General features: G+C 30.6%; 1 protein-coding gene across 8 annotated transcripts in view; it reads right to left on the bottom strand.

The window, feature by feature from the left end:
* Nucleotides 1–350: 350 nt before the first annotated feature.
* The window catches only part of VRK1 (VRK serine/threonine kinase 1), a 169,972-nt gene continuing 154,901 nt past the window's right edge, over nt 351–15,421 (bottom strand). For 4 of the 8 annotated variants that reach the window (XM_074213041.1, XM_074213043.1, XM_074213042.1 and 1 more), the window contains 2 exons: nt 12,564–12,654; nt 354–2,052 (listed from right to left, as the gene is read on the bottom strand). In XM_074213041.1, the coding sequence (XP_074069142.1) occupies nt 2,021–2,052; nt 12,564–12,654 (123 nt within the window). In that variant the 3' untranslated portion in view covers nt 354–2,020. Of the gene's footprint in view, nt 2,053–2,089; nt 5,572–11,003; nt 11,156–11,598; nt 11,663–12,563; nt 12,655–15,421 lie in introns of those variants that run through there. The other 4 variants (XR_012473812.1, XR_012473813.1, XM_074213045.1 and 1 more) reach the window with 4 other exon arrangements.

Below are 15,421 nucleotides of genomic sequence, written 5' to 3'. Positions count from 1 at the left end.
CCACTCTAGTTTCTTTGGAAAAAAAGTCCAAATGGGTTCACAAAGGGTGAGACATGACTGAAAACAACAACAAAAATTTTTTGAGTATAACATTAGATCTTTGGAGGATTTTAAAAGAAGAAAACACGAATGGCAAAGACTCATCTGATAAAGGCTCATATGATAAAATAAAAAAGCAAAATTATTTATAGGCCTAAAATAAAGATATAATATCCCAATTCTAAATTCTGTAATATCTAAGATGGATTTGTAGATTATATGTTGGAATTATTTGAATATATTAACAAAATCTCAGTCAAATTTTTAAAATTTCATTAAACATCCACAAACACATTTAATGTATATATTCAATATTGTTTAATTCTTAATCAATAAAAATTAAATGCAGCTGTATATAATATAAACTCTAAAATAAGATAGGCAAATAATCTCATACTGATGGATTGGAAGGGTATATCCATTCACAAACATCTCATCAGAGGAGAAAGAAGTCTTAAAGAAACTTCATAAGACAACCTTAGCTTACAATGAGCATTTAAGTCACACACTATTCATTTGACAATTATGTAACTCTTTATAATTTTTGCTAAACTGTTTATTAACTTTCTGTGTGTATGTGTGTGTAGTATGTATATATCATTAATAATAAATATTTAATTAGCATGGGTGATATTATTCCCACTTTACAGATGAGGAAAGTGAGGCAGACAGAAGTTAAGTGCTTATTCAGCATTATATAATTAATAAGAGGCTAAAACTGGATTTGAACTTTGGTCTTACTGAATCCAGGTCCAGTCCCCCAATTACTATACCACCTAGAGGTCTGCTTTATATTCCTAAATATACTGCATGCTCTTCAAGGGCAAGAATTCATACCATCATAGCATTCTTTTACCTTCCATAGCACTACCTACATTATCATGCACCTGCACCTAGCATGGAGTTGAGGCCATATTGAATGGTTAACAAATCCAACTATCACTGAATATTTACTGACATAATCATAAATTGTAATATGAATCAAATACTGCTTGGAATTGTCTTTTTTTCCTCAAACAAGAAATTTTTATTATACCTATGTGTATATCCTATTTCATTGGATGACTGATAAGCTGTAGATAAGGTGGTATTGCTTGGAAGAAAAGAAATGCATTTTTAATTGAAAACTGAACTACAAAGTTAAGGTTCAGGAGAGAGGTTTCTTTTTGCCATAGACCTTGGATTAATTTATTTAACACTGCAATGAATCTGGATGAATGTCTGCCACTACCTCCCTTTAACCAAAATATTGTAAAGATAAATGAACATAAGTTGAGCATACCATTTTACAGCTAGACTATACCTAGAGGTCTGCAAATTACAAAACAATACAATTTTAAAGGTAAAAATTATTAAATATAATAATCATAATCTCTCAAAAATACCTATTCATTAATTACTAAGGTAATTCATTAATTTCAAAGGTACAAAACTTACAATAAACTTCAAATAAAAAAAAAACCACATATTTCAAAAGGCCAAGAATTCTTTACTTGAGAGAAAACCTCTCTTTTAAAATTCCACAGATAGGTAACTCTATGATGGAGGGGGAGGAAAAAAAATATCAAAATAAAGTGCATATGAAATACAATACTTTCTATCAAATAAATCTAAGTATAATGAGAAATTATCTTTGTAGAGTCTCCAAAGTATCAAATTGTATACAATTTTTTAAGTAATACTTGCTAACACTTAACTTCACAAATTTCATCATTTTCAGGATGTCACAATATGCATTAAATGATATGATTTGAACATTTCATAAATCGGACTTTAAAGCATAATAAATTATATGAAATATTTATTTTAATAAAAATCTTTAAACACTCTTCAAAGACACAAAGATTTAAAAAATATTTCTACTACCCTTTCTCCCAAGATTCACATGAAAATCAAATGTAACATAAAAAAGGAGAAAAGAATCATCATTGAAAAAAGGAGAAATGAAGCAAATTTCATATATGGGCTTATTGTATTCATTCTACTTCAGGACTCTCTTTCTGGTTCTTGAACCTTTAAAAATAAGAGAAAAATACAAATTAGAAACCAAAATATAACTCTAAATAATGAGAAAGTTACACTCATACAAAATACTTACATCACTAATGCAAACTACATGGAAAGGTAGAAAGTATTTTATACTAATAGCTAACACTGCTGAAGAGTTTTTAAATTTTACCAAATGCTAAGAATATTAAAATCTCATTTGATCCTCACAAGAACCTTATAAGTCGATCATGATAGATTATTACCTTCATTTTATAGATTAAGAGAGATGGGGAGAAGTGGGAAAAAGAAAAGACAGAAAAGGAGAGGGAGATTTTGTAGTTTGAACTACATAGAATAAACCTGGTTTACAGAGAAATAAGAGAATTGGAAGAATATTTTAAAATAGAATTTATTACAAAACATAAAAATGGATGCTACAAAACATAAAGCTGCTCAGAATTAGCTAATGGGATTTAAATCTAAATATATTGTCTTAAACCCTGTTTCTATTCTTCTGGTAGGATGTGGAATTGTCCTGAGAAGAAGTCTCTTCCACTGAAAATTATTTGATTCTACCAAAATGAAATTTAGAACAGGAAGTCACAGTTGATACCAAAAGTATTTTTTAGGTAAGAAATGTCAAAACTACTCTTACAATTAGCTGGATGGCTTATCTGAGACAACTGCTATATAAGATTTAATGAGCACCTACCAGCATGATTAACCACACTGGCTAATAAAACAAGTTTTCATCTCACCTTGTTATTATAAGATGATAACCATCAGAGTGAAAAAATTCTGGAGTCAATACTCAAAAATTGAATTTAAAGAGATTAAATTCTTCTTGAAAAGTTTTATTTTCATTTATGTCCCAAGCAAAAATACTGTATCTTCCATGACATCTCTAAAAAGAACTAGTATTAAGTATTTCTTACATGACAGATAACTTGGCTATTGAGAATTTTTATTGCTATCATTTGCTATCTAATATCTTTTACAACATTTCCCAATATAATTTTCTCTCTTTTACTCTGCAGAGAACCCTTATGAGAAATTTTAAAAAGAGAAGAAAAATAGTTTGGCAAAACTAACCAACAATCAATCAAGATATTATATGAAGTTTTCAAACCTGGAGTCACCCTCATATTTATAAACTGGGACAATCTAATTCATTACGATTTCACAGCATTAAATTCATACTATTTTGTTGTTCTCTTCATTTCCATTATTGTCACTATTTGAATATATATTTCTGGTTCTGCTAAGTTTACTTTTGTAATAATAGCAGATAAATCTTTTAATGTTCCTCTGAATTATTCATCATATCCATTTTGTTTCTTACAAGGTAGTAATATATTACATTTATTAAGACACTATTACATATATACCATAAGTCTATTCTTCCACAAGTATTGAAACACTATTTCTATCATTTGGCCATTCTGCCAATTTGTTGTATGAGGTAAAAACTCACAGTTGTTTTGATTTGCATTTCTCCTATTAATAGTACTTGGAACAATCTTTCATATCATTGTAAATAACTTTTTTTTGAGAATTGATTGTTCATATCCCTGAACCACCTATTCATTGGGCAATGGTTTTTGGTCTTATATATTTGTGAGCTCCCTATTTGTTTTGAATATAACAAGTATTTGATATAAAGATTTCCCCCCCAACTAACTACTATTCCTCTTATACTAGATATATACATTTATTTGAGCAAACACTTTAATATATATCAGATAAGTGAAATTTATTTTATATTTTGTCATTGATTGCCTTTATCCATTGTTTGCTTAAAGATCTTTACTTCTGTCCTGAGAACATACATCTATCTTCATTGATCTTTCTGCATCACATAGCATAAAATGATCTAACTGGAAGTTCTTAACTTGGAATCTGTGAAACTTTTTTTTTAATCACTAATTGGTTTCCACTGTAATCCTCAGGGTTTTATACTATGAAGTCATTATTATGATAACAAGTTCATAGGCTTCACCAGACTATCGAAAGAGTCCATTAAAAAAAAAAAAACTTAAAAGCCCTGAAAATTTTGAAATTTCCTAGCAAGTCTTTCCAAATAAGGTTTTCTGCACTTAATTTATATTACTGAGCTTATTGAATTATATAATTGAATTCAACTGATTGTTCCTTAATTAGTACAAATTATTGGATTTCCTTTGTATTTTGTGAGCAAGCATGAAAAAATTTTAATGATTATTAATCTATAGCTTAATCTGAGATCTAGAATTGCTATTTTTCTTTCATTCTTTTCCTTTACCCCCACATCATTCCCCTTGATATTCAAGATGCTTTTTCTTTCTCTCTATAAATTTTGTTATTATTTTGTCAAGCTCTATTAAGTAACCACACAGTAGCTTGATATAGCACTAAATCTATATAAATCCAATTAGGATATATTGTCATTTGTATAAGATTAGCATAACCCAGCCAGGAGCACTGATAATCCTAGTTAATTTAAGCCAGTTGTTATTTAAGGAACATTTTTCACTTACATCTATAGGTACTTAATGTACTTTGATAGACTGAATTAGATTTTTTGCCCATTTCGTAGTCATTTTGAATGAGATTCCCATTTCAATTATTTTTCTTCTAGATTTACAATACTATTGTATTAGAAATTCTTTTAGCATTTTTTTAGAATTTAGAAATTAATTTCTCTGTGGTTATGTTTAGTATCCTACTTTACTGAAAGTACTGTCTCAATTAGCTTTTAGGATTTGCAACATAATCATCATGTTACTGGTAAACAGTTTGTCTCTTCCTGTATTTCTCTTATTATGGTTAATATTTCAAAATTTCTGGCAAATAAGAATGGGGGAAAGAGGTAGATTTGCTTTACTCATGTATTTATAAGAAAGCTTTTAAAGTCTCCCCACTATACATAATGTTAGCTTTTGGTTTTTGTCCAAAATTGCACATAAATTGGATATGAATGAGGCAGAGTTGCACAGCCATCAGCCTCACTCTCTTCTTCAGATATTAGAGTCCAGTGACAAGACAAAGGTCAAAACAGCTAGTGAAAACCTAAGACGCAGTGGCTGACCTTGGCCTTTCTTGGGAAGAATATTAGATATGGTTGGAAAGGTTGGGTGACGCCACATTTTAAAAGGCCTTTATTAAGGAGAGTGAAGTCATGGAGTTACAGGATCAAATTTATAAGAAAGAAGACTATTCTGGAAAAGATATTAAGAGAGAATCTTTAACGGTTAACTTCAAAAGCATCATAAACTTAAGAACAGACTGATTTCATGTGTTCATTTTTGCTTTTGTATCCCTATTACCTAGAATGCAGAGTACATGGTATATGCTTAATATTTTAATATTGAGTTATTCATTCATTTAGTCATTCAACAAATGAGCGTTTATTCAATGGAAGGCACTTTTTCATATGAGTCCCAGACTAGGGAATGCTCAGTCTCCAGAACTTGGAATATTCACTTAACATGAAGGAATTTGGAAGAATGTCCATTATTCATCTCACCACATGTGGCAGTATGCAGTGGCAGACAGAAGGCCAACCTAGGATATAAGAAATACTGGTTTCAAGTTCTATTTCTGGGACTCTGAGCAAATCACTTAACCTATCGGTGCCCCAAGGCAACTCTGTTAGACTACAAAGATATCAGAGTTGCCATTTTTTATCAGTAGAGGTAGTTTTCTACCCAGGGAATTTCTCATATAGATGAAATATTGTGTGAATCAAATCAAAACAGCATATGATACAAATTCCTAGAATAGGACTGAAAGTAACCTGGTACTTATTATTTCACCCTCTCAAAATCTGCTGATTTGTGCTTAGTGTCCATACATTTAATAATTAAAAAAAATAGAGGGTCAAAGATTTAGAGCTATAAAGGAATTTACAGGTCAGTTAAGTCCAATTTTAATTATATTTAAAAAGTTCTAGAGAAATATTAAGTTTTGCTTTTTATTTTTGGCAAAAATGAATGCTGTACTTAAAAGTTTTTTTCCTTTTCCTATAACTTTTGATATAATCATGTGGTTTTGTTTTAATGATCATTTTTTATTCCTACAACTTAATCAACCCTGCTATAAATCCAACTTGAGCATAATACTTATACATACATTACTAGTCATTTACTGCCTTTATTTTTAATTTTTGAATCATTTATTAATGAAATCAATCTCTCTCTTGGAATATTTTATACTTCTCTGGACTCAGTATTAGGACTATATTCTTTTTTGTTTGCTTCTTGATTTTTGAAAAATAATTGATGTCATGTAGGAATTAATTGTTCTTTTGAAAGTTTGACCAAATTCTCTTATATATAAAAGAGCCAGGATCTCCTCATTTACATGTACTTGAACTTCCTTTTCAAAAATTAGATTAAAATTTCCAATTGGTATTCTATATTTTTGTAGTAAATCCTCTATTTCTTTTAATATTTAATGTTGTTGGCAGAAAACTAAAGTATTCTGATCACTTATGTCTTCTATGTTATGATTTTTAGGTTGTTCATTTTTCGTTAATTCTGATTTTAGTAGATTAGATATGAATGTATATATTTTGTAAGTGCTTTCAAAGAACTAGCTTTCACTTTCCTTTCTCAAGTGTGTTATGTTTCTAATTAATCTCCCCTCTAATTTCCAAAATGACTCTTTTCTGTTTGTTTTAAGTTTATTTTCTAGCTTTTAAAAATTGAACATTACAATTCAGTAATATTTTTAAATTTTAATTTTTCTCAAAAAAATATTTTTGATTGCTTTAGTTTTATTATATAAATGTTGTATGACCTGAATCACTTATCCTGCATTATTAAGGTTGCAACTAGTGCTTTGATTGCACTATTGTATGTAAAGGTTATCTTTAGCACTTCTACTTTTTAACGTTTATCATTTCTCTGTGTCCTTCATGTTGTTTTTGTAAAGGAATCAGATGATCCTGAAAAATGTTTATGCTTTAATATTTCTACTTGAATACCATTCAGTCTTTTAGTTCTAAGTTCTCCCAACTACTTGTTTAATTATATTTTCCTTTGCTTATCTTTGTTAGACTTATTTAGATCTAGGAGTAGTGTTTACTATTATTGTACTCCTTTCTATCTCTTTTGGAAATTCAGTTAACTTTTAATTAATAAATTTTAAGTTTGTCATTTGGTAAATGTTTAATATTAATATTGGTTCATCATTTATGTCTCCTAGGAGCATCATATGGGTTTCTTATTTATAACTAAGAATGTCAGCAAGCTTTTTTTGTATATATTTTTTTGCTTTCCATTTGATTAGTTTTAGGAAATAAAAGCTAGCATTTACTTATCACCTATTATGTGCCATATACTATGCTAAGCATTACCTTATTTGATCCTTCACAAAAATCCTAATTTGATATTAATCTGTGCCCACAACTGCTCTCCTCGTAGTCTGCATTTGCTTAACTTTTGCCTAGTCATGAATTTTAAATAACTGATTTTTCTTTCATTTATGGATTTTTTCTTCTCTTTTCCCCCATTCAATTAATTTCCCCCATTCAAAAATCTTCATACCACTTATTTTCATTAGTTTCATTTTACTTCCACTAATTTTGTTTTCTTTAGATTTTCTTGGCATTGTTCTCTTAATTATTTCTTTGCCTTTCAATGTACTCTAAAATTTCTGATGTATGCTAAATTTTGTTTTTCTTCTTTATTCTATGTCCCTCAAAGGCTTAAAGTTCATGGACTGCCAGTTTAAAGGTCTCTCTTCTAACAAATTTCTGTTATTGTGTTTTTAGATCTTGCCTTATTCTCCCTATTTATCCCTTGTTCTTCCTCATTCTTAGAAATAACAATTTGTGAGGGTAATAGTTGCTTTGTGGCTCAACTCCTGTGACCAAGACCTACTTCATGCCCACTGACCAAACTCTTTTTCAATGAAGTGCCTCTTATCCTTACTTTTATGATCCCCCCATTATTTTGGACACCAGCTGCTCCAATTGGGTGGTCTCCCAATGCATAAATTCCTTCAGATTACTGTCTTGAGGAGGTCCCCATCTTCCATTTCAAATACCTATCTCCTTTCCCATGTGAATGCTTTTCAACACTATTGTGGCAAGACCCTTTCCTCTCTACTAAACCCCTGTCTTAATACCTGCTATTTTAGACACATCCTCACTTGCTCAGAAACTACTGGGATTACCTTTAGCTTGCTATTCCCACTATGGATTTGGTATCACTTGTTACCCTCTGTTCCCTACATCCATTCTCTCTCCATTTATTCAACCTCCCACTCTGCAATTCCATTCTACACAGGATAATGATTCACCCACAGAAAGGTCAGTGGACTTAATCCATGGTACTTCAGTTCACCTATTCTACCAGATTCCTTATGTTCCATTAAGTCCTTTCCTTGTGTCCTTCTTTTTACCCTTTAATGATTTCTTAGGTCAAGCCTAAACAATTCTACAATAATTTTGCCAAATTTTCCTCTACTTTTCTAATTTTCTGCTACATGCATGTTCATTTCTCGCACTTCTTTTATAATACTCCTTGATATATTCAAAATGTTTCTAATCCATTCACTAAAATAGCAATTCTGCATTGAGTTCTAATTTCTGAGTTAATTTCTGAGAAAATCCTAATTTCTTCTGGATTTCTATTACTTTTTTGAATGATTCTTGAGTTTCCTTTTTCATATTCTCTTGGGAATTCAGACACCTTTTCAGATTTACTTTTATTTTTGTTACTATTTAGAAGAGCTTTGTATTCTTCAAAATTCATTCATCTTTCTTGTTTTAGGAGCTCTTCTATTGATATATCTACTAATCTTTTGGATTTCTGAGGTGCCTGTTTTTGATAGCTTTAATATTTCAGCTTTTATAAAACATTCCCAATTACTCACTTTCTTATTTTGTGCCTTTGATGGTGTGTACTCCAAAGTTAAAGTTCAAGTATGCTTTCAGGTTCCTCTAATTAGAGAAGTTAAAAGGTCTGCTAGTCTGGATCCCTCTCTTACCCAAGAAACTTCTGGGTAAGCATGGCCAGGCCCCAGCTGAGTTCTAGGATCATTTCCTTCAGGTATGATTCAACCATTTATGTGGGCACCCTTTCTGCTTCTTGTCCCATTCAGCAGCCACTACTTGCAGCATGCAGGGTATAACAGGCAGTAGTTTAGCAAGACTGATCCCTATTCTAGAGATGAGCTCTCCATAAGTTTGTTTATATTTCTGCTATGGATGTATGGAGGAAAACCTGGTGAAACTCTGCTTAGCAAAATAGGAATTCATAAAGGATTCTGCCTTATCAGGGCTTCTTTCTTCTAAGGATGTATAGTTGTAATTTCTATTACAAAATTCATTGAGGGGAGATGTGTAAAGATATTTGGCACAGATGTGCTGAAGCCAGTTTGAAGCTACTGTTAAGAGCCAATGGGCAAAATTTTCAGTGTGATCATTTATACTCCATAAATCAGGAAATAGTATATGTCAATTTCTTTTATTGCTTTGTCATGGATCTAGACTTAAGAAAGTAGTGGAGAAAATATTAATAATGAAAATTAAACATAAAATTGTTTCCTGCATTTACAGAGAATTAGTTGTTAAACATTTACCACCAAACCAGTGATGTCTGAGTTTGTTACTAATTTGTCATTTGCCTGTTCATGAAATTCAAAGATGATATTTTGATCATTTTTAAAACTGTTTTCTAACTTCCTCTTCACATTTTAGATTAAAAGCAAATTTCCAAATCATCTATTTAAAGTAAACTTCTAATTTGTAAAGTTACTTCACAGTATATTTTTATTCTTAATGCATGTCCCAACCTACAGAATAGTGAGCCTCAAGTCTGCTTAATCATTGGCTCAATACTTTTTTTACAATATATCCCTCACTTTATTTAAAATACTACGGTCCATGTCATTCCCTGGAGATTTTTTTGTACTTGTGTTAAAGTTTAACATGTCCCCAGAGTGTCACTTCTAATAGTTATATGAGCAAAATGTTCCAGAATGTATAATTCTATGAAATTCTAAAGAAATTATTTTTATTTTTGTTCTTATCTAAGTCATTTCTAATATTCATCATTAGTGATAAAATGTACAATAGTATATCAAATGTTAAAATGTGTAAAGTAATGCTCAGTACCTGAAAAAGGCAAATGACATTTCAACATTGCTATGAAATATATATATTAACATTTGAAATTTGTTGATATTTTGTTTTCAATTTTTTTTCTTGAAAATTTCTCTGTTCCACCAAAAAAAAAAAATACAATTAATGTCTTTATTTAGTTCTGGTCCCAAAGTTCAAGATTTTTTTAAAAAATAATATTTATAATAGTATGGAATAAAACACACATACATATAAACATACATAATATATATTTATATATAATGTGTTATTTAACCAATTTTACTATAATTCTTGAAAAATTAGCACTGATAAATTATACGTGATTTTTAAAGTTTATTTTGTGTTGAAGGAAAATGTATTTTCAGCCAAAAAAAACCCCAGTAATTGGTAAAAATTATGTCTCACATAAAAATAAAAGTATTAGAGAACCTTGTTCTTAGGAACAAACCCAATCACCCCCCCACTCTTTTTTTAGTGAAAATCTACACAATACACATTTTGAAAGCTTTCAGAATAGGTTCTTACACAATGGACCACCAACTATTCAAAATGAATTTAGGTATATCAGGGAAATAATACATATTTTCAAATGGTCTAAATAGATATTAAAAGAAAGCTGCTCCCAATCTGCCTTGTAGAGCATTCTAAAAGATCCCATGGTGAGCAAAATCTCCTACCGTATTATAAACCATAAATTGTGATTGAAAATAAAATTGTTAATGAAGAAAATGACATTTCTAGAACTACTGATGGAGGTAACTGTACTGTTGAAATACTTTTGTGACACTAAATGTGAAAGCCTCAAAACATGTACTGAATTTTATTATGTATCCAGCAAAACCAAATGGAAGTATGTTTTCTTTCTATCTAAAGTTTTCTTGACCTGATGAATGATGTTAAATCTCTCTCCTCAGAACGTCCCTCTCAAGTAGCTGCCATCACTGTGCCTTCGCAGTTGAAGATTATTTGATTGACGAATACTTGAACATCAGTTAATCTTAACTAGTCTGCTATTTCAGAGAAAACATAAAGCTACTGAAGAAAAAACAAACCAAAGCACTGATTTGAATAAGGGAGAATCTTCTCAAATCAAAAATTATTTCAACCACTTTCAAGTTTCTAATATCAAATATCTTAATTGCTCCCCCACTTCAGAAGCATTTATTCCTTTTCTTTCCCCCCATTCATTATTTCTTTAGTTAAGAAAAGACATAAAATTCAGCTATTACAACTGAAATGTCAATTAAACTAAAATGCTCCTAATTTACTTTGTATGTAAAACAGATGTATTTGTATAAGTATAATTAAAAACAACCATGTGGGTTTCCTTTAGCTATAATTTCAAACCTTAAATATCAACTCTTCTAAAATTCTCTTGATTTAGCCAAAGCTAAACCAATTGTTTTTATCAAAATATAAGGTACTTAAAAATAAATATTCCTCTTTTTATTACTACTCTTAATTCTTCTTCCACTCACTGTTGTAGCTGCTGCTGCTAATCTCTGGTTGAGATATGCCATGATCCTTAGAACGCATCACTTTCTAACAGCAAAATGAACAAGACAAGGAAAGTGAACAATGAGAAGATGGAAGATGGCAACAGGATATAAAGTAGAAATATTTATCCTCCTTAACTTTACCCTCCATAGTGTTAACTGAATATGCCCTTTATAAATTAATTTTTTGGGGTTTTTTTTTGCAAGACAAAGGCATTAAATGACTTGCCCAAGGTCACACCGCTAGGCATTATTAAGTGTCTGAGGTCATATTTGAATTCAGGTCCTCCTGAGTCCAGGGACAGTGCTCTATCAACTGTGCCAACTAGCAGCCCCTAAATATGCTCTTTTTACAAGATGTCTGAAGTATAAATATGGGTGTTGTTTAAAAAATACAAAAGAATTAGATAATGAATGAGAGATTGATTGTGAATGAAAAGTAAGGAATAATGTTCAAGGCATAGGCAGATTTCAGGAAGAAGAAACAACTGCCATGTCTTCTCACAAAATGTCTATGAATGGATACATCATTAATTTGACCATAAAAAAATGACCATAAATTTTGCTTTAATTGTAGCTCTAAGAACACTTCTTGAAAATATTTTATATGACTGATGTTTTTAAAGTAGCAATGCAAAGCAATGACAAATATGCTGACAGAACCCATAAGTTGTAAGGAACTTCCAGTTTCAAGTATAAAATGGGTAAATATCTACCACATCTAAAATAAATGGTTATTGTGAGGATTAGTTGAGATACATGGGAAATCATTTTGAAAATTATGAAATGCTATAAATATGCATTATTTTAATTAAGAAAATTTTCATGACAAGCAATTTTAGCATAAAAGTTAATATTATAACAAGATACTTTCCAATATTTGTCCATGATGAACAAATCCAAGTGACATTTATATAAGAAGCAAAGAAAGTTTGTGTTCAACTTACGAGTTTGAGATCCCTCTGATATATTTTGATGTGAGATTTCCATATCTTCAGTCTCTGATGCTGTACTTTCCTCTACCTCTTTCTTTCGCTTCTAAGATAAAAAACAAGATCCGACATAAGCAAATAGATAAATTTATCACATCACAGTAATATAAATAGCATATGTAAGCTTACTGAAGGCATATATAATCACAACTCTAAGCTCTTATCCACATTCTTTCTCTAGTAAAAGAAAATAGCCAACTCAACATTTATATATCACAACTATTCACTCATTCATTCAGCACTTCAAGTACTTACTATGAATAAGATTGTGCCACCATGCAAAAAAAGAAAAATACAAATATGTAAATATCAAAAATATTATTAAATTGATTTTAAAGTTTGAGAAATTAAGGTTGGGGGAGAGAGAATGTGATTAATCCTAGTTCATATAGGAAACCACATACTCTGTGCAATTCTTTTAAAATATTATAGTTGAAAGATATTTTATTTAACAGCTAATTCTTTATGTACCTTATTTCACACCTGGGGAAGGAGGTCACTTTTTATACCAAAAAAAGTCATTTACGTGTTTCATCTAACATAAAATATCATTGACTGCTCAAACAGAAATAGTGGGAGAATTCTAAGTCAACTAACAATCATTTACAAAAATGTTCACTATGTGTGTGTCAGGCACTGGGCAAGTGCTGGGAATAAAAAGAAAGGCAAAAAACAGGTTTCTATTGTCAAGGAGTTCATATTCTGAAAAAAGGAAACAAAATACAAAGAATTATGTACAAGAAGATATATACCAAGAAGATGGAAAGTAATCTCAGATGGAAGGCAATCAGAGGAGAGGTATAAGCAGTCAGGGCTACTTGGATAGGCCTCCAAATCTTAACTTTTAGGTTTTTGTTATATAGGACTAAGTTAGGAGAACTCTGCACACTTAAATAACATGTCTTAACATTTGCCTCACAGAATAATTTAATGGTTTACATAGGTTTAAAGATAAGAGGTCTGCTCCTAAATTCTCAAAATGGGTCTGATCTTTAAATCTTTTCCTATCTTCTATGTTTTCTTCCAGCTGATTCATGTAGTCAGGAACTAATGTAGACATTGTGTTTTCATTCTTTTCTATTACTGCTCCTGCTACCTTTGTATTACTAGGTTTACATTTAGTATTTTACATTTATTCTTTTTGAATTATGTAGATAATCAAAGAACAAGTTTCAAAAACTTCTCAGCTTGGATTTTTTCAATGTAAATTTAAATTTTAAGAATCTAACAAATTCCAAATTTTATTCCCATACTATCCCTAGTTTTCATAGCAACCTTGTCCATTTACATCATTTGTAAATAATGCAATATACATAAAATCTCATTATTTGAGAATATAACAAATGTCCTCATATTTTCTAGGAATTAACATTAAGTTAAACTTTATCAGAATCTTTTTTTTTTTGCTTCAGACCATTTTTGTAAAGCTATAAAAATGTCTAACACCTGCTGACAGCACATTTTTATTTTTCCTAATGGCAACCATGGATTTTACTCCAGAGAACTACATGAGAAAGCTGAACTCTATTCAAGTCACATTACTTTAAAATCTCAAAATGGACAGAACTGTTATTATCTGTGTATTACAATTAATCCAACTACTTCAAAAATATTCTTAAGATAGCTATAGAAATATTGAAACACAAACTGAAGTACACACACACACACACACACACACACACACGTTTGTGTGGTTTGTGTGTATTAGGTATATATAGTGTACCAAAAGGATATAAATGATAAATGCAAAAATAACAACTTGACTAAGCCTTAAGAAACTTCAAGTGGCATTCATTTAACAGCTTAAGATACAGAGGTATTACTTTACTAAAATAGCTTTAAGAGTGGTTAGAACTTCACATAACTGATGAGAGAAGGGGAGAGTGCCTTACATCTTTCTTTTTCCAAAGTGTTGCTTCATGATTACCATCTAAACCCTGCTGGGCTGAACAGATTGGTTCGATAATTACATACAATAACTGCAGTGGGCAGGTAACCCTCAGCTGGCACAGGGCAGCTCCCCTGTGAGAACTTCCATATGCAAACTGCACTGATGGAGTGCATTAGGTACATCTTTCCTGCCGGTGCACAGGCCTGATTAACGCCAGCCAAGACTCCAAGGTTAGGATGTCAGCAGATTTGTGATGCATTAGGCAGGAATAAACACAGACACTTTTGTTCATTCTGATCAAAATTAAGGAGGAATATTTCAGCACTGTATTGCTTTCCACACAAGAGAAAAAACATTTCTCCAGGTTGTAACAGGGCACATTTTTAAATACTCATCACCAGAAACGTTATTCAATAAATTCTACACAACTGCATAAATATATCCATATTGTTTTCAAGTTTATTTAATAAAAATATAGCTTTATTCATTCTGATGCAAATGAATAAAATGGTAATGGAAATCAGACTTCCATTTATCCAACATAAGAAACAAATGTATTATAAGCTGCATATGTTAGGTAAAATACAATGAATTCTACTAATCTACATTTCAGGTATTATCTTTATACTCATTCAGGAAGTTTGGACTCCTAATTTCACAGGTTAAAAATCTAAAAAAAAAATTTCAAATTTAATATCAGTATTAAGAATCAGCATTACAATCAATAAACAATATGAAATACTGGCTTAACAGGTATCTAATTCCAATGCCAAATTGATTCTATAATTTGTCATTTCCTCTGATGATCTAAAAGTGTTACAATTTTACCTCTTAATTGTCTCAGGAACCAACTTTTTTTTTTTTCAGGCATCAACTTTTAAGTTTTCTAACTTTCCTTTGTACAGGAAAAGAAATTGAAGTA

The sequence above is a fragment of the Macrotis lagotis genome, chromosome 1 (assembly GCF_037893015.1).
Source record: "Macrotis lagotis isolate mMagLag1 chromosome 1, bilby.v1.9.chrom.fasta, whole genome shotgun sequence".
Classification (NCBI taxonomy): domain Eukaryota; kingdom Metazoa; phylum Chordata; class Mammalia; order Peramelemorphia; family Peramelidae; genus Macrotis; species Macrotis lagotis.
The sequence above is the reverse complement of the archived record's forward strand: the minus strand, read 5'-3'. Positions and strand labels throughout refer to the sequence as shown.